This window comes from Oryctolagus cuniculus, chromosome 16 (genome assembly GCF_964237555.1).
Source record: "Oryctolagus cuniculus chromosome 16, mOryCun1.1, whole genome shotgun sequence".
NCBI lineage: Eukaryota > Metazoa > Chordata > Mammalia > Lagomorpha > Leporidae > Oryctolagus > Oryctolagus cuniculus.
The window spans coordinates 48,058,915-48,085,177 of NC_091447.1; the positions used below are offsets into that span (position 1 = coordinate 48,058,915).

General features: G+C 38.1%; 1 protein-coding gene across 5 annotated transcripts in view; it reads right to left on the bottom strand.

Annotated features, from left to right (window-relative positions):
• The window catches only part of DMTF1 (cyclin D binding myb like transcription factor 1), a 47,323-nt gene that overhangs the window by 10,251 nt on the left and 10,809 nt on the right, over positions 1-26,263 (bottom strand). For 2 of the 5 annotated variants that reach the window (XM_002713840.5, XM_070059436.1), the window contains 10 exons: positions 25,814-25,935; positions 24,627-24,743; positions 22,486-22,608; positions 17,180-17,274; positions 13,068-13,182; positions 11,178-11,254; positions 5,998-6,155; positions 4,794-4,826; positions 3,826-3,935; positions 1,492-1,720 (listed from right to left, as the gene is read on the bottom strand). In XM_002713840.5, the coding sequence (XP_002713886.1) occupies positions 1,492-1,720; positions 3,826-3,935; positions 4,794-4,826; positions 5,998-6,155; positions 11,178-11,254; positions 13,068-13,182; positions 17,180-17,274; positions 22,486-22,608; positions 24,627-24,735 (1,049 nt within the window). In that variant the 5' untranslated portion in view covers positions 24,736-24,743; positions 25,814-25,935. Of the gene's footprint in view, positions 1-1,230; positions 1,301-1,491; positions 1,721-3,825; positions 3,936-4,793; positions 4,827-5,997; positions 6,156-11,177; positions 11,255-13,067; positions 13,183-17,179; positions 17,275-22,485; positions 22,609-24,626; positions 24,744-25,813; positions 25,936-26,263 lie in introns of all 5 variants that reach the window. The other 3 variants (XM_017344332.3, XM_008261799.4, XM_070059437.1) reach the window with 3 other exon arrangements.

Genomic DNA, 26,263 nt, shown 5'->3' on the forward strand with positions numbered 1-26,263 from the left:
GCAGTGTTTTATAGTGCGGCTTTTATGACATTAGCTATTTCCTGAATCTGAGCCTTCCACTTATAAAAAAAAAAATTTTAGAAATGAGCTACTTATAAAGATGGCTAGTTGAAAAAAAAGATTAAAAGCTAAACTCCAATACAATGACAATGGACAAAAACAAAGTAGCAACCAAAAAGTAACCAACATAATTGTGCAATAAAATCTCAGATTTTAAAAGCCTGTTTGGGCCGGCACCACGGCTCACTAGGCTAATCCTCCGCCTGCGGCGCCAGCACCCCAGGTTCTAGTCCCGGTTGGGGTGCCGGATTCTGTCCCAGTAGCCCCTCTTCCAGTCCAGCTCTCTGCTGTGGCCCGGGAGTGCAATGGAGGATGGCCCAAGTGCTTGGGCCCTGCACCCCAGGGGATACCAGGAGAAGCACCTGGCTCCTGCCTTCGGATCGGCGCGGTGCGCCAGCTGCAGCGCGCAGGCCGCGGTAGCCATTGGAGGGTGAACCAACGGCAAAGGAAGACCTTTCTCTCTGTCTCTCTCTCTCACTGTCCACTCTGCCTGTCAAAAAAACAAAAACAAAAACAAACCCTGTTTGGCCATCTAGTCCCGGCTGCTCCATTTCCGATCCAGCTCTTTGCTATGGCCTGGGGAAGCAGAAGAAGATGGCCCAAGTTCTTGGGCCCCTGTACCCACATGGGAGACCTGGAAGATGCTCCTGGCTTCAGAGCGACAGCCAGGCCATCTGGGGAGTGAACCAACAGATGGATGACCTCTCTCTGCCTCTCTGTAACTGTCTTTCAAATAAGTAAATCTTAAAAAAAAAAAAAAAAGCTTGTTTGGTGTCTTCTAGCTTTTAATTATGAAGCTTTTGATTTTCAGTAGAGAACAGCCACAATGACAGTCTCTTATTTTAGGGTCATAAATAATTTCTTACGGGTAATTTTACAGATTTTCTTCATGTTTAAACCAACTGATTAAAAAAAAATAAACTTGGTATTATTAAAGTGATTTTTGTATTTGTATGAAATTAAAGTACTCAATTTGGTCCATTTCGAATATGTGGGGTAACTGTAGAATGGGAGTCTCCTTCCTGGCAATCTTAGCACAGCAGCCAAAGATTGAAGGGTGTGGAGACTGAACAGCCCTCTTACCCTAGCCATGTTCCCCTTAGGCTAACTCAGACAGAGGCACATTGGTGGGACAGTGGAAAAGCTGCACTGCCGCGGCCTGTGCCATACCTGTTCTGTGGATATAGACAGGACTTCAGTCTCCACACCTTCAATCTGGTGAACCAGGGAACTAAACGCACTAAAAAGAACAAACACAAAACAAACAAGAGCTCAATATGAAATACCAAGGATCTTAAACAGTGGCATTCTATGGGAAGGATGCTTTCCAGATATTAGGCAACTAAGGAAACCAAAGGAGGAAAGTCAATCATGACAGTCACAGCCATTAAACTTAGCAGTTTTGGTCATTAAAAGCTTTAGGAAACAAACCTGAGGATGAGATTGATTTCATCTTCCTTGGTCCATTCAGTACCCCCACTCTGTTTCCAGTTCAGGTAGTTGAGCCATTTAGAGCGACACTGTTTTTCTGAGCGAGTACCCACTCGTTCAGCCACGGCTGCCCATGACACACCCTGTGTAACTATATCGCCAGGTTCAGTGCTCGTCAATTCATGGACCACCTCTGCAAGTCTCTTTTCTTCTTCTTCTGTCCACTTCCCTGAAAGAAGGAAATCATCCGGACTACCACTGCTAACTTCTCCTTTGACAAATCTGATTCTGCCCAGTATTTTCAAGGACTGACAGGAAGTATGCAGTAGTACTGAGGTCTGTTTCCGACTGGCCCCACTAAGCTGCATTTTACCAGCCCAGTATAAAAGAAAATAGATTCCTGATGGAAAGTACTGACCTTTTCATTAAGGAAAGGAAAAGTAGCCAAAACATACTATAAAGGGTTATGTCTTCTCAAGTTACACCAAGTACTTTACAAACAATGAGCCAGGAAGACTTAGTGGTAGCTTCATGGGACACAGAAGCTTGTGCTTTTTTTTTTTTTTTTTTTCCCTTACTCTCACCTAGGATTCCCTGCTTGGTAGAAGAGGATAATTTCAAAAAGCCATTACCTTTAGGAATTAAAGATGAGAAACAAGTGGGATATCTCTGGGTTCTCATCTATTTTAGTAAAAACTAGGTTTATATTGTCTCGTTTTCCTAATTAGCCCAACTCCAAAAGCTACTGTGATGAAAAAAATGAAAAAACAAACAAAAACCAACCAAAACACAATAAAATCTGACAATACTATTCATACATATTTGTATCCCTGGATTTTTTGCACTTATAAGCCTAAATATCAAACCCATGAACCCATAAAATCTGAAATTCATCTTTGTCTTTATGTTATGGAACTTAAGCAGGAAAATAAAAGAACTTTTAAAAAGCCTGTTTTCATTTTACTAATAGTTGAAAACTTTTAGAAAAACTCAAAAAGACCATGTGCTTGCTTCCAGGATCCATTCATTCACAAATACTGAGTATTTATTTTGGGCTTGATACAGCTCTCTATGCTGTGGATGAATTCAAGACCAAGGCTTTGCTTTCTTAGCATAATATGAAAGAACAGAAAAATGACACTGCTGTTCCATGGTATGGCACACAGGATAAAACAAAGTCATCAGAAGCCATATGTTGCATCGTGAACAGGAAGCAGGCAGATTAATCTCTCAGGCTGGCAATCAGGGAATAGCAGTCTCTTTCCAAGTTGTGAGTTTTGGACTCACAATATCTTAAACATGGAACCGATGGGGTCCTACCCAAATCTGAAGCTTCCATTCCTACTTTGTTTATTACATTGGCCATAACACAGAATTTTACAGTTGAAATCTATGTTCTTACTGTCTTGTTATTAATAGTGATAGAATAGGTATGAAGGAAACATTCTTGACTTTAGAAGAATAAGGTGGTTAAGGATAAAAAAATGCATGCTTTAGAATCTGAAGTTCAGCTTGAGAACTATCCAAAGACTGAACACAGATTGTGGATTCTTGCAAGAATATTAGGGTTAAAAGTGAACTAGAAGATCATGTATTCTCACCTCTTTACAGAACAAAGTGGGACTCAGAAAGGTTTAGTGACAGTTAATGGCAGAGCCTGTACACTGTTCTTGATTACAAAGCTTAGGTTTAATAGTATCTTCAGTACATGTGTGTACCTTAAGGGGTATTTGTATTCTGGCCTGGGGACTGAAATACCAATTAAAAATTTTACATATGGAAAAATATACCCTGAGTTGAAATAAGTAAAATGCATACAACCTTTTGAGCACTACTTATTCCTAATTTGAGACTTTCCTGCAACTGAAGTTGTTCACAAACATGAGTTAATAAGCTGTTATTCACATTAGTTAATCTGATAGGGCTAAATTCTGGTAGTCTTCAAAAAATTCATGGAAAACATGCATCATGAAAAAACTATGCACATCTTTTAATTCCACTTTCTATTAATTTTATGAAGTACCCTTGTATGTCTTAAATACTTTCTTGACAGGAGCAATTCTGAACTGTTACAAAACTGAAATACACTAGACTTAAATCCTCTTGGAACCAAGGAGATACTGTGTCCTTGTGTACAGTATCATCTTACACAAAAGCACAAAAACAAAGATAAGTTGGGTTTATTTTAGTAGGCTGGAGAAAAAGGGAAGACCAGAAAATGAAACCTGAACTGAGGTGAAGGACCTAAAAATTTTCCTAGAAGAGAGGACAGTATTTGAAGGGGCAGGAGGCTCAAATGGTGACAGGAAATGCCACCAGGAGCACTCACAGTACCTGTGTTGCAAGTATCCTTCATCAGTCGGCACCGATCTTTGACGGAAGATGCACTTCTTCCTAGCGCCGCCCCTATTGTTGCCCAGTCATTGCCATGCTTTATCCGGAGCCTAAAACAAGAGTCTGCCAATCAGCATTTGGTTCAACTGTTTTCTCCCTTTTAATTTCATCATTTATTCTTCATTCTTCTTCTTCCCATTTGACTGGTTTGGAAGTTGTGGGCAGCAATACTTTGAGAGCCAAAGTTTGAAAGTGTGGCCTTTTTTGGGGGTCCACAGTTGTCTGTGGGTGAAAAAAAAACAGGCAGCAATTGCCTTTTTCCTGGGTCAGAGAAGAAATAAGTAACTTGGATATGTGTTCAAAAAGACCAGATTTCCCCTCAGGTTATTGACACAATCTCCCCAGGCAAGCCCCAAATCTCTCCCTTTTGAGCATACATTGAACAAGCTCTTCTTCAGACATCAGAAAAATTCATCATTATCAACAGGATCTACCTTTAATTTTCTTTATGATTGAAATAATCCATTAAAACCATATTTTATGGCCCTAATTCAATAAAGCAAAATTCTGTTCCTTGAGATTCAATAGCCTTTATAAGGTAGGGACAGCCCAGACTCTCAGCAAAATAATTTGACAAATCATCATTATAAACTGAATGTAGCACAAGTTTGGTTTGAGTCCCTAAATTTGGTCTTCAGGCTGCCCAATATGGCCATCTATAAGCTCTTCTAGAACCCCTGGCAGTGGTGTGAGGAAGGTTCTGGTGACTGACAACAAGAAAACTCAATTTCTATATTATGGGCATGGGTTACTTCGTTCAAGGATAGACCTGATGAACTTTCCTTATGGTCAACTATGAGGATTAAATTATACCAGTCTGCCAAAAATCTCTTCAAATTTTCAAATTAAAACTAAAAAAAAGACATAAAAAACAATTAGAATTAATGGAAAAATAACTTAAAACTTACTCCTTGAGCTTCTCAATTTCTTCAGGTGTATATCTGGAAATTAAGGGACATTAAAAAGATAATTAAAGAATGCTAAAAACTTAGTCATAAATTAATTTTATTTAGGGAATTTAATGTCAAATCATGTAGCACACTGATATTTCTAAAGTAACTCATTTTAAAAGTAGATTAATAAAAGTAACAAATGCTTCTATTTTCTTAAAAGAAAAAAAACCCAAACACTCAATTAAAATGAAGGTAAATACTATACAATTTTTCTATAGGAAACTTCACTATTTAAAGCATATATTTACTCTTATGCTGCCTAATTCTTCCGTTATTGCAAAATCAGGATTAAGTACTCTGAAATTCTAAGTATTCCCAAAGACTTATGGATGACACTGTAAGCTAGAAATAAAATCTCAAATTTTTATACCTCTGAAGGTACAAAAAAAACCAAAACAAACAAACAAAAAAAAACAAAAATTTTTCTCAGTTTCCTCTATCTAGCATGGACTTCTGCCATACTCTTGCTCTTTATTTCAGTGGGCAAGTACTCAATACAGCCAATATAGTATTTTTGAAATGTTCATGTCGCAGTTATTTGAAAGTCTGTTCTTTCTGTAACCGCTATACTGCATGCAAATTTTCTGAAAAGTTAACAAGTCATTCATATGCCATTTTAAAAAGTCTCTTTTTCCAGTTATAAAAACAGAATTCCTTTCAGAGCTTTGCAGTGTGCTCCCAGGATCAGGCTGCTGAAGGGGCAGAGGAAAAGCGGCGCCAGTACCTGGCAGCATCCCAGAGAGGGGTTAACAACATGCTAGTCAACTACATGATCACCTCACTGCCTTCCCACTCATGCTGCCTACAACAGAAATCCACACACTATTTCCAGAAATACTGCGTTTCCATTCTGGTTATTTAAAAAGAAGAAAGAAAAAGTCACTGACCTAAATCTCAATCTTTAACCACCACAATTCTTTGCTACTTTACTACAGCTAAGTCTTACTAACATAAGGTGATTTAAATTTCTAAAGGAGGCCTTATTATAATGAAGTTTCATCACATTCTCTAATGGACTTGGATGAAAATATTAGCAGTAATTTATAGCTGTCTCCAATTAAGGCCTTGATCATGACTGTTCTAAAAAAATGACATTTAAAAATATTTTAAATATTTCCCCTAATTACATGAAAACATGCAGCATTACAAGTTTTCATACTTTCCCACATGGTTTCTGTCATCATACATGCGAAGCACTCTTCTATAAACTGCAAACAAAGGCCGGTTCAGACCCCATGCTATAGTCCTGTAGAAATCTTTTCTTTCGTCTTTTGACATCTCAAAGATGATTTCTGTGGCATCTTTTATTCCGCGTGCCTAAATGGGTTACATTTCTTTGATTTAGGGATTTCTGATAAAATGCACATGGATATACTATGCTTCTAAAATTTGCTTTAACATTAAATTTCATGACACTTAAAATAATATATTACTAATTAAGTCAGATACAAACGTAAAATGCTACAAGACAATAAAGTGATACTTAAAAACTCCAAAAATAAGCTATCAGCTATCAAACTCAATAAATTAAAGAAATTAAAAATAAATCTAAAGAAAGAAGCAAATCAAAGGAGCAAAATGAATGGAATCAAGAATCAAATAAACCATAGAAAGAGTAAACAAATCTAGAAATCTATTCTTTGAAAAAATCAATCAATAAAATTTGAAATAAACTTTTGATAAATTAAAAACAAATATTAGAAACAAAAAATGGGAACTAAGTAGATACTGAAAAGATTAGACAACTAATTAAAGAATATTGACAGTAAATCTGAAGCTGGATTAAAAATGAATAAATTCATAGAAAAAGTCAACTTACCAAACTGACTCTGGAAGAGACATAAAATCAGATAGGCATAGACCATCAAGAAAATTTAATTAGCTATTAATATCCCACAATGAGAACACTAGGTTCTCATGACTTTACTGGTAAATCCTACTCAAGAGACACACAATTCTGATCACAAAAAAAAAAAAAAAAAAGTAACGGGGATACTTTCTTTCTCATTTTATCAGGCTAGCATAACATCTACAGAAAACCAGAGAAAGACAGTTTTAATACAGCAGTGCAAAAAATGAATTTATCCCAGGAATATAAGCTTTATTAATTTGAGGAGGAACAAAAAATCACTGATAATTAATCACATCAGAACATTTGTGAAAAAATGTAAAAATTTCAATAGATTTAGCAAAAGCTTTCATAAAATTTAAGTCACATGAGTATGATCAAACTTTTAGAAAATTAGGAATTGCTGATAACCTGATAAAAGAAATTATATAGAAAGTCTCAAGACCAGAGAAAGAATCATTTGTAGATAATGTTACATTGGGCATTCCAAAGTTTATGGAAAAATGTATATTATGAAAAAACTGTGTATTAACTTTAATTTTTTGTATCAAAATAAACTCATCTTTTAATTCCACATTCCATAAAAATTCTGAAGTACCTCCATATAGATACCCAAAAACCTATGAAAAAAATCTTTTGATTAAAAAAAATTTTAGCAAAGTTGATGGATACAAAAATCAACAAAGTCAATTTATTTCTATATAAAGCTCATACCTATTTTTAAAGTTCTCATTTACAAGAATATCAATATTAAAAACACCTGGATTAAATTTCAGGCACACTGTGAAAGTCCTCCATGGAGGAAAAGTTTGAAAAATATTAAGAGGAACTAAGTAAAAATACCAAGTTCTTCAATAGGTAGATGAAGTAATGTAAAGGTATTAGTTTCCCCCAAAATGATGTACAGCTGCAATGTAGTCCCAATAATACTTTCAATTTTTCTTTCTCCGTAAGCTCATTCTAAATTTATTAACACAAGAGTAAAGGGTCAAGAATAACTAAGATATTCATGAAGAGACCTGCCCCATCAGATAGTGGGACTTATAGACAGTGTTGTACTGCTGCAGGTATTAATAAAAAGAACCTGGAAACAAGTCTACAAAACCTAGAAAGAAATCTGTAGATGCTTGATTTAGGATGGAATAGATACTATGATAGACTGGGAAAAAAGTCCATGAACAATGTTGGGACAATTGTCATTCATAAAGAAAAAACAACAACTGAAACCCTATCTCTCACTCAATGGGAAAGAAAAATCATGAAATGCAAAATTATAATTATTTCTAAGATAGTATATGATAGTACTATCATGTTTTTGAGATGGGAAGATTTCTTAACCAGCATGCATAAAATGGTGAGTGTGATATTCAGATTAAGAATCCTTGTTCTTGAAATGACAACTAAAGAGGAAACAAGACTCTACACTTACTAGGACAAGATTATCTGTAACACAAATGACCAATAAACCATCAGTATCTGGTATACATTAAGAATGTCTAATAAAAGAAAAAAAATTGCATAGAAAAACTGGTAAGACATAAGAACTTTAAAAAACACAAATTGCCATTAAGAACATGAAAATATCGGAGAAACACATAAAATCACAATGAAATGCTATTCACCCCATCAGATTTATATAAAGTAATAGCTAAAAACTAAAAAGAAGCCCATGTACCATTAACTGTGGAATGAGTAATCCATACTATACGTGACCTGTACATGTCAGACACCACGTGGGTGGGTGATCGCACAATGCAATCAAAGCTTCCTCTGCCTCTCTTAAAGCTCCTGGCAGTTTTTTTTTAACCCAAAATATGGAATATATGATTGGAAAATATAACTGACATTTTCTGAAGCTTAAAAATGACTTCTGCAGTGTTTTTATAAGAATACCATAACATAAAAACTTGGTCACAAATCAATTTTATTTTCCAAGTGCAGTGCACTTTTTTGACATTTCCTATTTCTGCCAATCCTATCATCATTCTCTCAATCACTCAAAATAAAAACTCATAAGCTGCTTTTACTGTTTCCTTTCTCTTCTCCAACACCCAGTCACCAGATTTTCTAACAGGCTACTGGCTTATCTGTTTCTCCCTGTCTTTCTATCTACCACTGGAGCTTAACAGTCTTTGCCATTCTCAACTGGCCTGCTTTGGCTCCTCTGAAAGGTTTCACATCTTAGTCACACTCCTGCCCATTAATCATGAGGTGGAATTGTCCTTGGAGATCACCTATGCTAATATCCTAGACAAGAAACCATCTTAATCCCCAAAATTTAATGTTCTTACATTCTTTACTGCCTATCTAACCCCACAACATTTTCTAGTTTTAACCGAAGCATATGTAACTAGTGGATAACTTTAACAAACTTGTGGACACATTTTCAATGATCACTATTTCTGTTTCTCTCTGTTTCATTACCCTTGATGGAAAAAGATCTTTTTTCATTGTACAGAAATGACGGTTTTAAAAGTTTTGGGGCTAGAGCTGTGGTGCAGCAGGTTATGCCACCGCCTGCTGTGCCGGCATTCCATATGGACATTGGTTCTAGCTGCTCCACTTCTAATCCAGTTCTCTGCTGAATGCACCTGGGAGAGGCAGCAGAACATGAACCAAGTCCCTGGGCCCCTGGCTTCAGTTTGCCCAGGCCTGGCTGCGGTGGCCATTTGGGGAATGAACCAGAGGAATGAAGATCTCTCTCTCTCTCTGCCTTTCAAATAAATAAATAAATAAATAAATAAATCTTTAAAAAAAAAGGAGTTAAACATTTTAAAACTTTTTACAGTTTACAAGGTTTACCTTGGCAAGGTTGCAATTAAAATTAAGCTTAAGAATGTATATTTCAGGCAGCACTTCATTTATAACAAAATCGTTAACTCTGTATCTAACAGCAGAATGGTTAAATAAATGAGGGTACTTCAAAAAGTTCATGGAAAATTAAAAAATGTTTTTCCATGAACTTTTTGAAATATTCTCATACTGGACTCCTGTCTTCCCCAAACAATGCTAGCAGTGTACAAATTTGAATCTCAAGACATGCACCATTTGCATCTAACTCATTACGGGGACAGTCAGCACATCTCTGGAAAGATTTCCATGAGAAGAGTTAAGATCTAACCATGGGTTTCACATTTAACTAAGCTATCAACTCTTCTTAAATTCTTCAGTGCTTCTCATTTCCTATAGGACAGAGTTCTAACTCTTTGGCCTGGATTTCACAGCCCAGTTTTCTAGAGGCCATTTCTTCTGGTCAACTTAGGGGGGGTCAATTTAATGCACTCTGGTTTTTATCTCTGAGTCCTTGCCTTGATGCATTTATACTGTAGCCTACTCTAGTGTACTCCAGTCCGAGTTCTAAGACTTAGTTCAAATCCTTGCTGTTCTAAAAGTTTTCCTGACTGTCCTAATTCTGAGAACAAGTTCTTCCCTTTCAGAACTTAGGTAGACCTCACAGCATCACCATTATTTAACAAAGAAGACGAAGCTAGCAAGTCTGAACATGAATAAATTCTCTTAATTTTTAAAAATTTACTTTCCTTTTATACTAAAGGCAGGCACACAGATCTTCCATCCAGTGGTTCATTCCCCAAATGCCTGCAACAGCCAGAGTTGACTAGGCCAGACTGTAGCTAGGAGGCTACTATTTCATCTGGGCCTCTGACAAGGATGGCAGACACTCAAGTACATTACCCACCATTTGCTTTCCTCCCAGGACGCACACAAGAACCTGAATGGGAAGTGGTGTAGCTATGTCTTGAACCAGTCACTCCAATAAGGGATGTAGGTGGCCCAAGCAGCTACTTAAGCTACTGCAAAAAACATCCACCTTTGATACCACCGCCCCCCCCCCCCAGATGTATTTGCATTTGCTTATTTATTTTAAAGGTTGAGTTAGAGAGAGAGAGAGAGATCCTTCAATGTGCTGGTTTACTCCCCAAATGGCCGTAACAGCCAGGACTGGGCCAAGTTGAAGCCAGGAGCTTCATCTGGGTCTTCCATGTGGGTGCAGAGGCCTAAGCACTTGTGCCACCTTCCACTGCTTTCCTAGGTGCATTAGCAGGGAGCTGGATCAGAAGTGGAGGAGCTGGGACTTGAATAGGTGCACATATGGGATGTTGGTATGGCAGGTCACAGCTTTAACCCACTGAGCCATAGTGCCAGGCCCTAATTTTTTTTTAAAGGGAAATATTAGTAGGACAGCATAAACTCAAAGATATGTAAGTTAGAATGCATACAATATAAATTAAACTCTACTGTAGAGATTGCCTGAAAACATTAGGCTTCAAGATCTTGAATTATTCTAAACTGAAAATTCAAAATTAGTTTAAAAATACACTATAATCATACACTTTAAATTATTAAGCTTAGTTAACATCTAACAAAAGTTGATGAAAGGTTCCTGTTAAATACGTATAACATGATGCATGGCCATTTTTACAATTGGCAGTAAACAAATTGGTGAAAAACAAAAATACGCCATAAGGTACCTTCAGATATCGTTCAATATTGTTCATCAAAATATCGATTTCTTCCTTGGACCACATCCCCTGCTTCCATTTATGCCCTTTAAAAGAAACATTGTTATTTAAGAAGTTATTTCCTTGGGAAGAGCACTAAAGATCTGTTTTTTGATTAAATTATCTGGGAGAATAAAACATGGCTAATTTCATGTTCATCTGTAAACTGGAAAGATTACCAAGTAAAAATCACTTTTGTAACTTTTTTCTAAAAATCTAGAGTTGGGAAACACTTCATTCTGCAAAACAAAGTAAGTGTTCCCTAATCTCTGGTTTTTAAGTAACAATCTATCTCACCATAAGAGACAATAGCAATTAAAAGATTTCCAAAAAATATTCTCTTATCCTTTCAGCAGCAGCAGTGTAAAACTGCTAAAACAGACTTTAAAAAGCCAAACCATGATCAAAAGTTTCTGCAACACTTTGCAACGAAAAATAACCTTTATGGGAAAAGAACATTTACAAAAGTTTCTAAGGCAAGGTAAATAACACACTGTATATCAAATGAGTAATGTCTTCTTAAAGAGTATTTACTGTATGATGGTTGAAACCAATCAACTTAGTTATTTAGTTATTTCTGATTCCTTTCCTTACTTCAGTGTGGAATATATACAATCCTTACAGGTTTTGTAGCAGCTTCCCTGGTTATGCTTTTGACCACATCAACACTGTAAGCGTGTAAGTCACAAGGGCCCTTCATAAAGATTCTTGAGAACTGGAAAAGGCCAGTTTATTTGGAGCAAGAAATTCATTTATTTTCATAACTGCATCTTCCACCAACTTTTTGAAGACCGCTTATACTTTGAGCCTATAAACTGCTTAGACTACAGTTAGCAGACTCCTGAAAAGGTTTGACCTCAGCTCTCACAAGAAATAATGGCAATGTCTTTTTTATTGCTTTTTCTTTTTTTTTTCTTTCTTTTTTCTTTTTTTTTTTTGACAGAGTGGACAGTGAGAGAGAGAGACAGAGAGAAAGGTCTTCCTTTGCCGTTGGTTCACCCTCCAATTGCCACCGCGGCAGGTGCGCTGCGGCTGGCGCGCCGTGCTGATCTGATGGCAGGAGCCAGGTACTTATCCTGGTCTCCCATGGGGTGCAGGGCCCAAGTACTTGGGCCATCCTCCACTGCACTCCCTGGCCACAGCAGAGAGCTGGCCTGGAAGAGGGGCAACCGGGATAGAATCCGGTGCCCCGACCAGGACTAGAACCCGGTGTGCTGGCACCGCAAGGCGAAGGATTAGCCTAGTGAGAGAGAGAGAGACAGAGAGAAAGATCTTCCTTTCACCACAAGGCGAAGGATTAGCCTAGTGAGAGAGAGACAGAGAGAAAGATCTTCCTTTTGCCATTGGTTCACCCCTTAAGCGCTGCGCTGATCCGAAGCCAGGAGCCAGGTGCCTCCTCCTGGTCTTCCATGCGGGTGCAGGGCCCAAGGACCTGGGCCATCCTCCACTGCACTCCCGGGCCACAGCAGAGAGCTGGACTGGAAGAGGAGCAACCGGGATAGAATCCGGTGCCCCCACCAGGACTAAAACCCGGGGTGCCGGCACCGCAAGTGGAGGATTAGCCTAGTGAGCCGCAGTGCCAGCCGGCAATGGCAATTTCTTTTTAAATGTCACCACTGTACTTTTGTTCAAAACTTAAGATAAAATCTACTTTGAATCAGAAAGAGGAAGATAGCTTTTAACCACTGAAAAACAATTTTCGTTTCCTAGTCTCATTCAAAATCATTCAGGGCCAAATTTAATTCAATTAGAGCAGCTCAATTACTCGAACTCCCCAATCAACAATGAAATTCCAACTGACTGCAAGCGTTTCTATCTTCAGTTTTTCCAGTGGACACTAAAATTCATAGTGTATCTTACCTTTGTTAGTCAGAGAGTCCTTATCTTCTTTAGTGGTAAACCATGCTTGGCTAACTGCTGAAACTTCCTCGTTACCCAAGGGAGATATTTCATCTAGTTGCTCATTCTGTAAAATCTTGAAAAGGTAAGAATAAGAAAAAGGTAGCAACTTGATTTAACAGCCAACCTGAATCACCTCTTTCTCCAATGCTAAGCATTATAAAACTTTAATAAAGTAATATAGAATTCATTTCTTTATATAGTAAAAATATATCCAATCTGCACATACACAAATTTCCTTGTTTTTATTATGGCAGTATAACACAACTATTTACATTAACATGACCTTTACTTACTTAAGCAAGTAACTGGGTAGGCTTCTATTTTATGTAAGTATTATAGCATGTATTTAAGTCAACAAAGTAATTTGTGTATTTATATGTGTAAAATGAGATGACACAGAGCTGTAACTGATAGCAGATGTTAATAGAAGGGTTGACTGTTATGATTTGTTAATGTTTTGAGAAGTACTTTGTTGCCTAAATACACAATCATCTGTAACACAATTTCTTGCTAAATTTAAAGGATTAACAAGCTGAATCAGAAGATGTAATTGCATGTTGTTTTCTAACAACTGTTTCAGCTAACCTCTAGAGCTGATTTACAGCCTCATGAGTGCACTTTCCCAAGAACCACATGGTGCTACTAAGTGCACTTACTACTACTATTGCAATTGAGGTGGTCTGTTGTGCAACGTTTACTAGGAACTTTTTATGTTACAGACTAGATACCTAATATAATAAAGCTGCTTTTAACAGAGTTGACCTTGGAAAGAACTATAGTTTAAGTGAGGAAGACTTAAACAGTGCCATTATGTAAGGTATGAGCTTATCACTGGCAGACCAGGACATGGTTAGACTCACAGGCTTGGTGACCACTCAACCCAATTCAGTTCCTGATGAGATAAACTAGTCAGCTATGTCACTGGACTTTTTTTTGAAGATTTATTTATTTGAAAGTCAGAGTTACACAGAGAGAGAGAGAGAGAGGTCTTCTGTCCGATGGTTCACTCCCCAATTGGCCTCAACAGCTGGAACTGCACCGATCCGAAGCCAGGAGCCAGGAGCTTCTTCTGGGTCTCCCATGCAGGTGCATGGGCCCAAGGACTTGGGCCATCCTCTACTGCTATCCGAGGCCATAGCAGAGAGCTGGATCGGAAGAGGAGCAGCTGGGACTAGAAGCAGCAACCATATGGGATGCCAGCGCTTCAGGCCAGGGCGTTAACCTACTGCACCACAGTGCCGGCTCCATGAAACTGAACTTCTACCTTAAGAACTGAAATCCATCTTACTTGGAAAGCTCAATGAACTGTTGGCAAACAACTAAAGCACAATGAGAAGATCCCTGTCTCTATTGTTGCCTTATTCTTACACTGTTATGAATACCTATACAGTGCTAATAAAATAGGCAAAGAGGAAGAAATCACTGAGACAAATCTGCCCTATATCTGTGCATAAAATGTTTAGATTTTTTAAAAATATATTTATTTGAGAGGTACAGTTAGAGAGAGTGAGAGTAAGTCTTCCATCTGATGGCTCATTCCCCAAATGGCCACAACAGCGGAGGTGAGTTGATCCAAAGCCAGGAGCTTCTTCCAGTCTCCCACGTGGATGCAGCAGCCCAAGCATTTGGGGCATCCTCCACCAGTTTTCCAGGCCATTAACAGGGAGTTGATCGGAAGTGGAGCAGCTGGGACTTGAACTGGTGCCCATATGGGATGTCAGCACTTCAGGCAGAAGCTTAATCTACCATGCCATAGTGCCTGACCCCTAGATTTTTTGTTTTTAAGGGAAACCTTGAGGCCAGTGTTGTGCACTGAGTTAAGCTGCCTTGTGAGCCCATAGTCCTCATCCCACATGGGAGTGCTGGTTTGAGTACCAGTGGCTCTCCGCTAATGCACCTAGGAGAAGACAATCTAAGCACTTGGGTCTCTGTGACCCACATGGGAGACCAAGAAGGAGTTCTTGTCTCATGGCTTTGACCTGGCCCAGCCACAGCTGAGTAAACCACTGTCTCCCACCCTCCCTCCTTCCATTCTTCTCTCATTCCCTTCCCCTCTCTACCTTTTGAATGAATGAATGAATGAATGAATCTTTAACAGAAACCTTTATGAAGCTGAGGCATGCAATGTACTAGATGTTGTCTAAGTCCCCATTGTGTTCTTAATGCCAAAATTCTGTAAGATATGACACAGGAGTTATATATCAGTAAAAGGTATAACATAAGGCTACCAAAAAGACCTTCATACATACAATACCACTTTTAAGAACTGTAATGGAGAAAATACCCTTGGATGATCTTTTAATAAGTTAAATAAAAGTGGTGGATCACCACTTTCCAAAAGAGGTCTATATATTTAGCAGAACACATTTTGCAAACCTTACAAATAAGGCTATCATGCTGAATAACTGCTATTATTTTAAATATATATATATCTTTTTTTTATTTTTTGACAGGCAGAGTGGACAGTGAGAGAGAGAGACAGAGAGAAAGGTCCTCCTTTGCTGTTGGTTCACCCTCCAATGGCTGCTGCGGCCGGCGCACCGCGCTGATCCGATGGCAGGAGCCAGGAGCCAGGTGCTTTTCCTGGTCTCCCATGGGGTGCAGGGCCCAAGCACCTGGGCCATCCTCCACTGCACTCCCTGGCCACAGCAGAGAGCTGGCCTGGAAGAGGGGCAACTGGGACAGAATCCGGCGCCCCGACCGGGACTAGAACCCAGTGTGCCGGTGCTGCTAGGCGGAGGATTAGCCTAGTGAGCCGCGGCGCCGGCCTAAATATATATATATCTTTTAAAATTACTCAGGCTTTATTTAGTTTGCTGTCACTCTTTAAGGTCTTAGTGAACTGGCTGGAGGATTTCATTCTGCAATACAGATACAGGGCTTAGAAATTTAAAAACAAGTATTCAACCTATTGAAAATCTCTTGTCACCAAAAAGTACTCTGTGTGTGTGTGTGTGTACATATATATACACACACATATATACATACATATGATGCTTCATGAAAGAAAAAATGCTGGGCTGGTGTTGTGGTAGATTACACTGTCACTTGCAATGCTGGCACACCAGATCCTATAATGGCATGCTATTTCGAGTCTTGGTGGCTCTGCTTCCCATCCAACTCCCCTTGCTAACGTGCCTAGGAAAGCAGGGGACGATGACCAAATATTTGGGTCCCTGCCACCCACACAGGAGACCAGAATGGAGTTCTTAGGTCCTGGTTACAGCCAGGGTGGGGCCATTGTGGCCATCTGGGGATTGCACCAGCAGACAGAAAATCACTTTGTCTCTCCGTCATTCCCTCTTCCAAGAAATAATATTTTACCAAATGTATGTATGAAACAAAAAGCTACTAAAAAAGAAATGCACAGAGTATATGTTTAAGTAAAACAGTTAAGCTTCAGGCTAAGAAGCAAAGAATTCTGATTACTGTGGGAAAATTCATTTAGCTAGGGCTTACATGACACAAAGTAGTTCACACAACAAACAGAAAGGCTGACTACTACCCACCCTCTCAGCACGTGACAGTGTGTGTCTAGTCCTGTAAGTACCAGACTGAACAGTAACTACTGTCCTAACTGGTCTCAACAGCTCCAGGGAAATCAATGCACACAAATGCGCATGTATTGTCTCCTGCTCCAACAGATGCAAACCACTCCACATAGAATGCATTTTAAAATCTGTCTTTGGTGCAGTATGGGTCATCCATTCCCATACTGAAGTTCCTGATTCGAGTTTTGGCTACTCTGTTTCCAATCCAGCTTCCTGCCAAATGCATCTTGGGTCTCTGCCACCCATGTAGGAGACACAAATTTAATTCCCAGCTCCTGGCTGCAGCATGGCCCACCTCCTGCTGGTGTGGGCATTTAGAGAAGGAACCAGAGAGAAGAGAAAACAAAAAACTTTAAAACAAGAATCTTTGCTTAGAACCGAGACTTATATGGGGACTAGAAACCTGAATTAAGTCTTACCTCTCTCTACTTTGCCAGGCGAACATGTTTTCAACACCTTACCACCTAAGCAACATGTGAAGGAGTATCCTCCTGAGGCCATCTGAATGATGTACTATACCTGGATCTGTGTCACAGTCCCTTCAGTGATTTCATCATCTGCCACCTCTGTAGTTGCAGTCATGGTCACCTCAAAGCTCTGATCATTTTCTGAAACTGCAAGAGAAGATTTCATCACCAGAATAATAATGGCAGGATCAAATTATTCAAGAATTATCTATGGGAGAAGCATGACCATTTAATTTCCTAACACACTCCTTGTCACTACATCCTCACATGTATATATTCATCTGCTTAAGAGGTATTTTTTACTTGGTATGTACTAAGGGTGTTGCCATGGGTGGAGGATACAACAGCGTGCAAAAAAAATATCTGCCTTTGTGGAGCTTATACTCTAGTGGGGAAAGATACAAAATAAACAGGTATTATGCTGCATAGTGACAGGAGGGAAAAAAAAAGCAAGAAGTAGAAGAGGGTGTTTGAAATTTTAGATAGGAGGCTAAGAAAAGAATCTAGATTTGGAACAAGGGAAGGAAGGAAGGAAGGAAGGAAGCTGGTTAAGCAAGCATCCTAAGTAAGAGCATTTCAAGGACAGCTGAGTGCAAAGGTTCTGAAATGTGGCCTGCTTGAAGTGATCATGTGAATGGCATGGAGGCCAGTGTGGCCAGAGCAGACAACAAGAACCGGAGACTATGTGGACCTGGTAAGCCACAGTAAAAGGTTTTAACCTGAGGTGAGAAACCACTGACAGATTTTTTTTTTAAAATATTTTATTTGAAGGAGAAAGAGGGAAAGACAAAGAAAGAGACTTTCCATCTGCTGGTGCATTCCCCAAATGGTGCCAATGGCCAGGCCGAAACTGGGAGCCTGGCACCCTCCCTATCTGGGTTTCCCATGATCACTGGTGGATTCTGAATTGCCTTTCATTTCAATAGGATCACTTTGGCTGCTATACGGAAAACAGTCTGAGAGGCAGTGAGGTCAGTTAAGAGACTACTATGATAATCCAGATGAGAGGTCAGTGGCTTACGCTAGCTTGAAGGCAAGTGACAACTGGTAACTAATTCAAATTACGGTTCTATTTTGATAGTATTAGCAATATGATTTTCAAGTAAACCAAATAGGAAAAGAACTCAAAAGTCAACAATGACACAACATATACATTTTTTTAAAATTTAAACTGTTGGAATAATGCATTTACCATTAATAAAATGAGGAAGAAGTAAGTTTAAGAATTTATGAAGTTTCAGGAGCTCAGTTTTTAATATATTAGTTTGAGATATCTACTGAATATCTAGAGTTTAAGTATGACATAGGAAAAAAAAAAAAAAACTGGAGGTACTACAGAAAGTATTTAAAACCCTGGATTAACACCAGCTAGGAAATGAGTAAAAACAGAAAAAAAAGCAGTCTTATATTGAGTCACTGGGTGTTCTACATTTACAGCTACAGGTGGTGTACCTAAGTCAGCACAGGAGACTATGGAATGGAAAGAAAAGTAGGAAGAAAACCAGTGGAATGTGTTCTTCAGAGCGAACCGACAAACTATTTCAGGGAGGAGGAAGTGACGAATATTGTCAAAAGCTGCTGGCACATCAAGTAACACAAAACTAAAAATAATAATAAAAAGATCACTGGATTTGGCAACCAGAAGATCTCTGGAGGACTGGAAAAGAGTTTTAGTAAAAGGATGAAATCCTGAACAGAGTGCATTTAAAGAAAAATGAAATAAGACACAGAGGAAAATATAGGCAACTTTTTCAAGGTATTCTGTTTTAATTGCATGGAAAAAGTTGGCAAACAGGACATTTTATTTTAAAGGAAAAATAAGGACATGTTTGTCATATAGACAGGGATGGTTCAGTAGAGGATGAACAACTGATGATTCAAAGAGAAAGCACTATTAACAACCTGAGAAGCAAAAGGGAAAAGAATGTAGCAAACAAAAGAGCGAGATAATGGATAAGAATGGAATATACAGACAGGGATCCAGGTGGGTGTACATGTTTCACAGTGGGAACTTAACAGAAATCACTTTGTTCAATGTTCACAGGTTATCAGTTCAGAGTAAGAGAGGTGGAGGAGGCAGTTTCAGGATCTATGAGATGGTCATTTCAGAATGGGAGAAAGAACACATAAATATGATGTGACTGCAGGCAGCACTGAGTCCTGTACAGGTTAATGATCAGGAACGAAACCAAAAAGCTTGCTCATGCTGTTTTTCTAATCCTGCTCAATTAGCTGCACTGGCAATGAGATAAACTGGCAAAAATAGATTTAGATAGGGTTATGGTTTCACTAAACAAAAATGAAGTGAAAGAATGAAAAAGGATTTGAAGGTAAACTCTGTCAAATAATTAAAAAAAAAAAAGACTTAAATAATAGTAAAGGCAAGAATATAAAATGAGTAACGGAATAACAGGCTAAGGTTCTAAAAGAATCATGTAACAAGGTGGGGAACATACAGCCTGAGGGCTGCATCAGGTCCTACCAAGGCAATTGCAGGTGGGACGTGAAATTCAATAAATCTATAGCAGGTTAACTTTTAAGTTAATAATTTTGTGTGGCCTGTGAATGTTATAAATATCCAAATGGAACTTGGCAGAACAAAGGCTCCCTATCCCTGAATGAATATCCTAATCACCATACAGTTGTAACTCTGAATGGAGGCTAGGGTAAATGTAATGTTATGTAACTGCAAAGAGAGATTAGAATGTTAGTGATTAATATGATAATTCAAGCAAGATGCTGAGAGGATTTTTAAGGCCCAGAGATAAAATTTATCAGTTATATAAAACAATTAGAAAAAACTTGAATATTGAAATTAAATATACATATTTATTTATTTATTTATTTTTATTTCACAGGCAAACTTAGATAGTGAGAGAGAATGAGAAAAAGGTCTTGCTTCCGTTGGTTCCCCCCCAAAATGGCCACTACGGCTGGCGTGCCGATCCGAAGCCAGGAGCCAGGTGCTTCCTCCTGGTCTCCGATGCAGGTGCAGGGGCCCAAGCACTTGGGCCATCCTCCACTGCCTTCCCAGGCCACAGCAGAGAGCTGGACTGGAAGAGGAGCAATTGGGACTAGGACCCAGCACCCATATGGGATGCAGGTACCACAGGTGGAGGATTAACTGAGTGAGCCATGGCGCCGGCCCCCTAAATATACATATTTTAAAAACTATTTGTCACCATGAAGTCCAGCCTCAGATGATGGTACTGAATATTTTACTTCATACTTTTCATGCTTTTCTATGTTTCTTGAAAACCTTAGAAACTGTCTTGAGCTCATTTATCAACATACTAATTTACTGATCCAGGGAACATGAAAATGCCTCAAAGTCCACTTTTCATAAATTCAGTCTCACTGCTAAATATTAGGTTCCTGAATATGTTCCATATGTGATGATGCTATGACCCAATATCAAGTAGCTCATGTGCTTTCAGGTCAACATATCAGTATCTTCTCAGGTTAAGTGAATGAGAGCACAAAGTCAGTTTTAACGCCATGAAACACAACAAAATGTCAAATGTAGTTTGAACCTAAGGTCATGATCAAGATAGTCTACTTAATTAGTGACTCATAGTTTCCATGAATATGATTGTTCAAACATTCTAGTTTAGTGGGTGGTATGGTAGAACAGCAGGTTGAGCTAGCCTCGAGATGCTGGCATCCCATATTAGAGTGCTGCTTCACATATAACTGTTTCACTTCTGATCCAGCCTCCTGCTACTGTGCCGGAGAAGGCAGTGGGAGACAGTCCATGTGCTTGGGTCCCTGCCACCCATTTGGGAGACTAGGATGGAGTTCCTAGCTCCCAGCTTCTGCCCCAGCCTAGACCTGGCTGTTACTACTCTGCGGAGTGAACCTGTAGATTGAAGATCTCGCTCTCTCCTTCTTCATGTCTCTCTCCTCTGTGATTCTGCCTTTCAAATAAATACAAAAATACTCTTACAAAAATATTCTAGTTTAGAAAATGTCCATAGGGTTGTATCAGTTCTGACAGGCCAATCAAGTTTTACAATGGAATCACAACATAATGACAGCCAAATTAGTGAAGAATTTAAAAAACATGAGTCACCATTAGGAGGAAATATTAATTAGAACTACGGCATGCTTGTCCATTACCATTAACATCAACATTAACACTGTTTTTCAATAGATGTCACATTAAACTGAAATACAGCAGTTTCTCTTTTATTCAATTTAACAAGTTACTAACTCTAAATACATGGCACATGTCTATATGTTTAAGAAATGACTTCCTCTGTTAAAAACATAGACTTAATTGAAGATGTGATTTTTCTTGATGCTCAGGGCAAAAATCAACTGTGATATGACAAAATTTTGCTTTGTGCTAATTGTAACCAAACAACACTGTGCCTCATCTCCATCTTTAACATACTGAGACATTCATTTCAGCTTTGCACCCTTCAATAAGATTCCACGTTTTGCTCAGCAAATCAAAAACTTAACTCTCTTCTTGCACTGGTTGTTATAACCCTCTGCCAATGGTATTCCACTTGAAATAACATGTTTCGTAATATATGATCTTAAATAAGTTATTATATTTCCCTGTGCCTCGGTTTCCTCATTTATAAAATAAGGATAATAAAAGAGTACCTACTGTAGAACATGCTTGGCCAATGAGAATAAATATGGATGGGGGCGGGGAGGTAATTTAAAAAAATCTCATTCTTTTTATGGATAAGCAAAGACATAAATACAGTACATTTAAAAACTTTGGGAAAGATTTTCCTGGAGGTGAGCACAATCAGGGAAAAAAAACCTTTTCTTTTTCTTATTTATTTATTTATTTATTTGAATGGCAGAGTTTTACAGAGAGAAGGGGGGAGAGACAGAGATCTTCCATCTAATGGTTCACTCCCTAAATGGCTGCAATGGCCAGAACAGGGCAGGTCCAAAGCCAGAGGCCAGGAGCCAAGAGCTTTTTTCAGGTCTCCCACATAGATGGCAGGGGCCCAAGGACTTGGGCCATCTTCTGCTGCTTTCCCAAGCACACTGGCAGGGAGTTGGATGGGAAGAGGAGCAGATGGGCCTCAAACCCACCCACATGTGCAGCACGCCACAATACTGGAACCAGAAAAAAAATTTCTAGAAAGGCTCTTTATGGAACCTATAATGATAGATTGAGGTTAAATTGGGCAATACACATAAAAGCAGCATTTAGAGTTATGGATGGCAAATAAGCACTTCTTAACTGCTGGTTAAGAGGTTTTATTTATTTTTTTCACTAAATGTAAAGTAACATGTCCAAGTCTACCTAGAATGGCCAACTGAATCTCTAACAAGCTAAAATTTTACTTCCAAGGGGGAAGTCTGCATTTTTAATATATGGTGACTTACGTGGAAGTGCAACAACTGATATGCAAGGAGCAGAATCATCAATACTCTGATCATCCTCAGAGGACAAACAAAGTCTCTTATGCGGAGGTTCAGTACTATCTTCTGAGTCTATTTCATCAGCTTCTAATAGAAGGGAAAAAAATAAACCAAACAAAAACTTCAAAACCAATAAGGAAAAAACAAAAGCTCTAACTACTAATGAGTCTATAGCACTGTCTTGCTCATTTCTAACTTAACTCACTTGTACAAACACGATTCAAAAGGTCATTGCCTTCACTACATTTAGTGTAATACTTAGCTCCTAGTCTTATGACAAGCAGCTATGAACAAAGGTGCCGCTTTTGAAACCATCACATTTGGCTTTCCAAATATTTCACATATGAAGACCAAGCCTGGTTATTTCATTCATTCAAAAATATTTAATAAATGCCTACTACATGCTAAGTGCTAAGAACAGAGCAATAAAGGACACTCAGTAAAGGAGCTTCCAATGTAGTGGAGATGACTAACAATTTCAACACACTGTAACAGGAGTTATGAAGGAAAAATGAAGAGGTTGTTAAGAGAGTACAAAGGGGATGCACTTAATTTATACCAGAGGTGATAGAAGATTTCCTGAAGAGGCCTTAAATTTGCAAGAGAAAGGAAGTCAGGGTGAAATTATTATTCTTCCAGACAGTAGCAGCAATATGTGCAGACTGAGACATAAAACACAAAAACAGTTATGAACTGCGGAAACACAGGTATATGAGATGTGGAAGGTAGAGAAGCCATGAGGAAAGCTGAAATGACGGGACGCCTACAAGCCAAATTTAAGAACTAGTACTTACTCTAAAAATAATAGGAAGCTTAAAAAAAAAAAAAAACCCTTCTCATACTATTGAGCATCATAATCAATTTCATCTGTAGTTTCAATGAATTAAACATAGGAGATTACTTAAGAGACTGAGACACCCAGATGAAAAATGAGAAATGAGAATCTGAACTAAGGAAGAGGGACTTAAAGAGAGGAAGGAATGGATTTGAAAATGTAATACTATCAACAAGTTTTCATGATAGAATGAAAGGAAGATAATGAGGGAGATAAGGAATACTTACGATCTGGGACATTAACTAATTGAGAAATGAAATAGAAAACTAGCTTTAGAAACTGAAAAAATTGCTTTGGATATGATAAATTTAAGGTGCCTATGAGAGGCACTGAGAATGCAGAATAAAGACAAGAAGTTTGAGTCATCTTTAAAGGTGCGTGCTAGTTAAAATCACAAATTTAAATGAAATAATCTGGGGGTTACATACAAAATGAAAAAAAGAATCTACATTGAGTAAAGATGAATTTAAAGAATACAGAAATAGGGATGGGGAGAGGGATGAGAGGAGAAGGGAGCTGTGGCCCAGCAGGTTAAGCCACTATCTACAGTGCTGGCATTCCAGATGGGAACCGGTTTGAGTCCCAGCGGCTCTACTTTTGATCCAGTTCCCTGCTAATGTGCCTGGGAAAGCAGTGGAGGATGATCCAAGTGCTTGGGCCCCTACATCCATGTGGGATACCTGGAAGAAACTCCTGGCTCCTGGTTTCAGCCTGGCTGTTGTGGCCATTTGGGGAGTAAACCAGATGGAAGATCTCTTTTTGCCTTTCTCTCTGTAATTCTGACTAATAAATAAGTAAAAATTTTTTTAGAGAGAAGCAACAAAATAATCTCAAAGCTGAAGGTATTATAGATGGTCAATAATAAATTCTATTCAAATAGTTGTATAAAACATTCTAACAGATTCCAACAAAATAAACATTTATTTGTACTGGCAGGATTAAGTCTATGTTTCCAATGTGTTAAATATACTGCTGGCACCAAAAGGTATAAAAGAAGTGTGCTGTAATTACTTCACCATCATCTTCTGAGCTTCAACAGACCCTCTTTATAAAATAAACAATGAGATTTGCAAATAGCTGACATTTATGATAAATTTAGACATGTAAAACTATATTTTAAAATGTAAATGAAGATGAATTTATGATCCAAAGACATCACTTCCTCTTCTATTGTGCCAGTCCAAACCATCTCCTTAATAGAGGTCAAAGGTGACAAGGTATTAAAAAATCCAAAAAAAAAGTCACAATTTCATGTCAGCAACTCCCCTACCATTCTGAGGGCAATGAAGAATGAGGTTCCCTTCTGGATCCTGAGTCAAAGTCACAGAGTTCACAGTTTCTACTGTTACTGTGTCAGAATCCTCTTCAACTGTGCTCATACTCAAATCTGCATAAGAACAGACTCCAGATTAGAATTTTAAAAATTATTTCCAGATACAAATATAAAAAATAGCCTTCTCAGACCTTCCATCCACCAAATACCCTGCAAATTTATGAATTTATTACTATACTGTTCTTTATGTGAAACTGCAGAGTTCAGATTTCAGAAATGTCTCATTAAATTTATATACATTTAAAATCAGACATAATTAAGAAACTACTCTGATTTTTAAAATTTACAGTATTTAGTTAAAAAAAAGAGTTGTTTCATCACAATCAATGAAAGAAGACCTGTTTAAAGTCATTTGTCAAATAAGCAAAACTCTTTTTGGTTATGCTTTTACTCACAGCCTTGTGACATTTAAATAGGCATTTAACTTCTGATTCCCCAGAAGATACATCATAAGTGTTATTTTGATTCAAAAATGGTTTCCAGTACTGTTTACAGTAGTCAAGTTCTATTGCTTAAAAATAAAACACTAAAAATGATTCTTTGACCAAACTATTTTTCTGATAGTTAGGTGCTACTTCTAAATACATAATTGTGCATTTACCTGCTATTTTAGATACATAGCATATTACCTTTTCTTGTTCAGACAGATTGATTAAAGTCTTAGGTCACAGAATCTTATGGATCATAAGGGGAAACGTGATGGATTATCATCAGTGGTCTGGCTAAAGTCTTCATAGTCACCTTAAGTGCTTAACAAAGTTATTGCCACAACACTAATTTTTGGTCAACATACTTTGTTGCAAAATAGAGCATATAAGCCTTGATGTGTATTTAATTAATCACTATTTATTTGGCTCATATACACCATACATTAGTCAATTCATACACAGAATTTACCAAATGAGTGCTTTTCTTTCAGCAGAAAATTAAATATATTAACATTTACATGGTAAAGATTCAACAATTCATTAAGATTTTACAATATAAATTAACAGTTGGAAAAGGACATCACTTACTTTACAATGGTGATGCCACTCTCAAAATAATGATAAATGGAAATCAAGAATTTAGTTATTTCTAAAAGGCAACTTATGAGGTAGTCTTTGTAACAAAGGCAGGCTTACCTAGACAACGGATGGAGCAGGTACAGCCCTTCCCACAGAACCAAGTCGCCTTCTCTTAGCCACCAGCATCACTTTCATGTTATCCCAACTGTTTCTCCCCCATGTTCCTATCTGTACAAACCCTGAAAAAATAATAGCATTATGCAATAAGGTTTAATAAGAGCAAAAACTGAGTGCTGGCAATGTGTATTGTGATGACACTCTCAAGCTTCCATGAAGTCTCCATTCTAGAAGAATAAGACAAAACCAGAGTCCTTTTAATTAGACCTTTTGGAAATTAGCCTGCGCAAGTATTCTGTAATGAATGAAGGATAGAACTGCAATCGTGTACTAGGTTAACGGCCAGTTCCTTGCAACCCAAGCTGTCTTTCACCAGGTAGTCATTCTCTGAAAAAATAGGCTAAGCTATGCTAGTGCTTCTATGAAGTAGACCTTGGAACCATTAGGCAA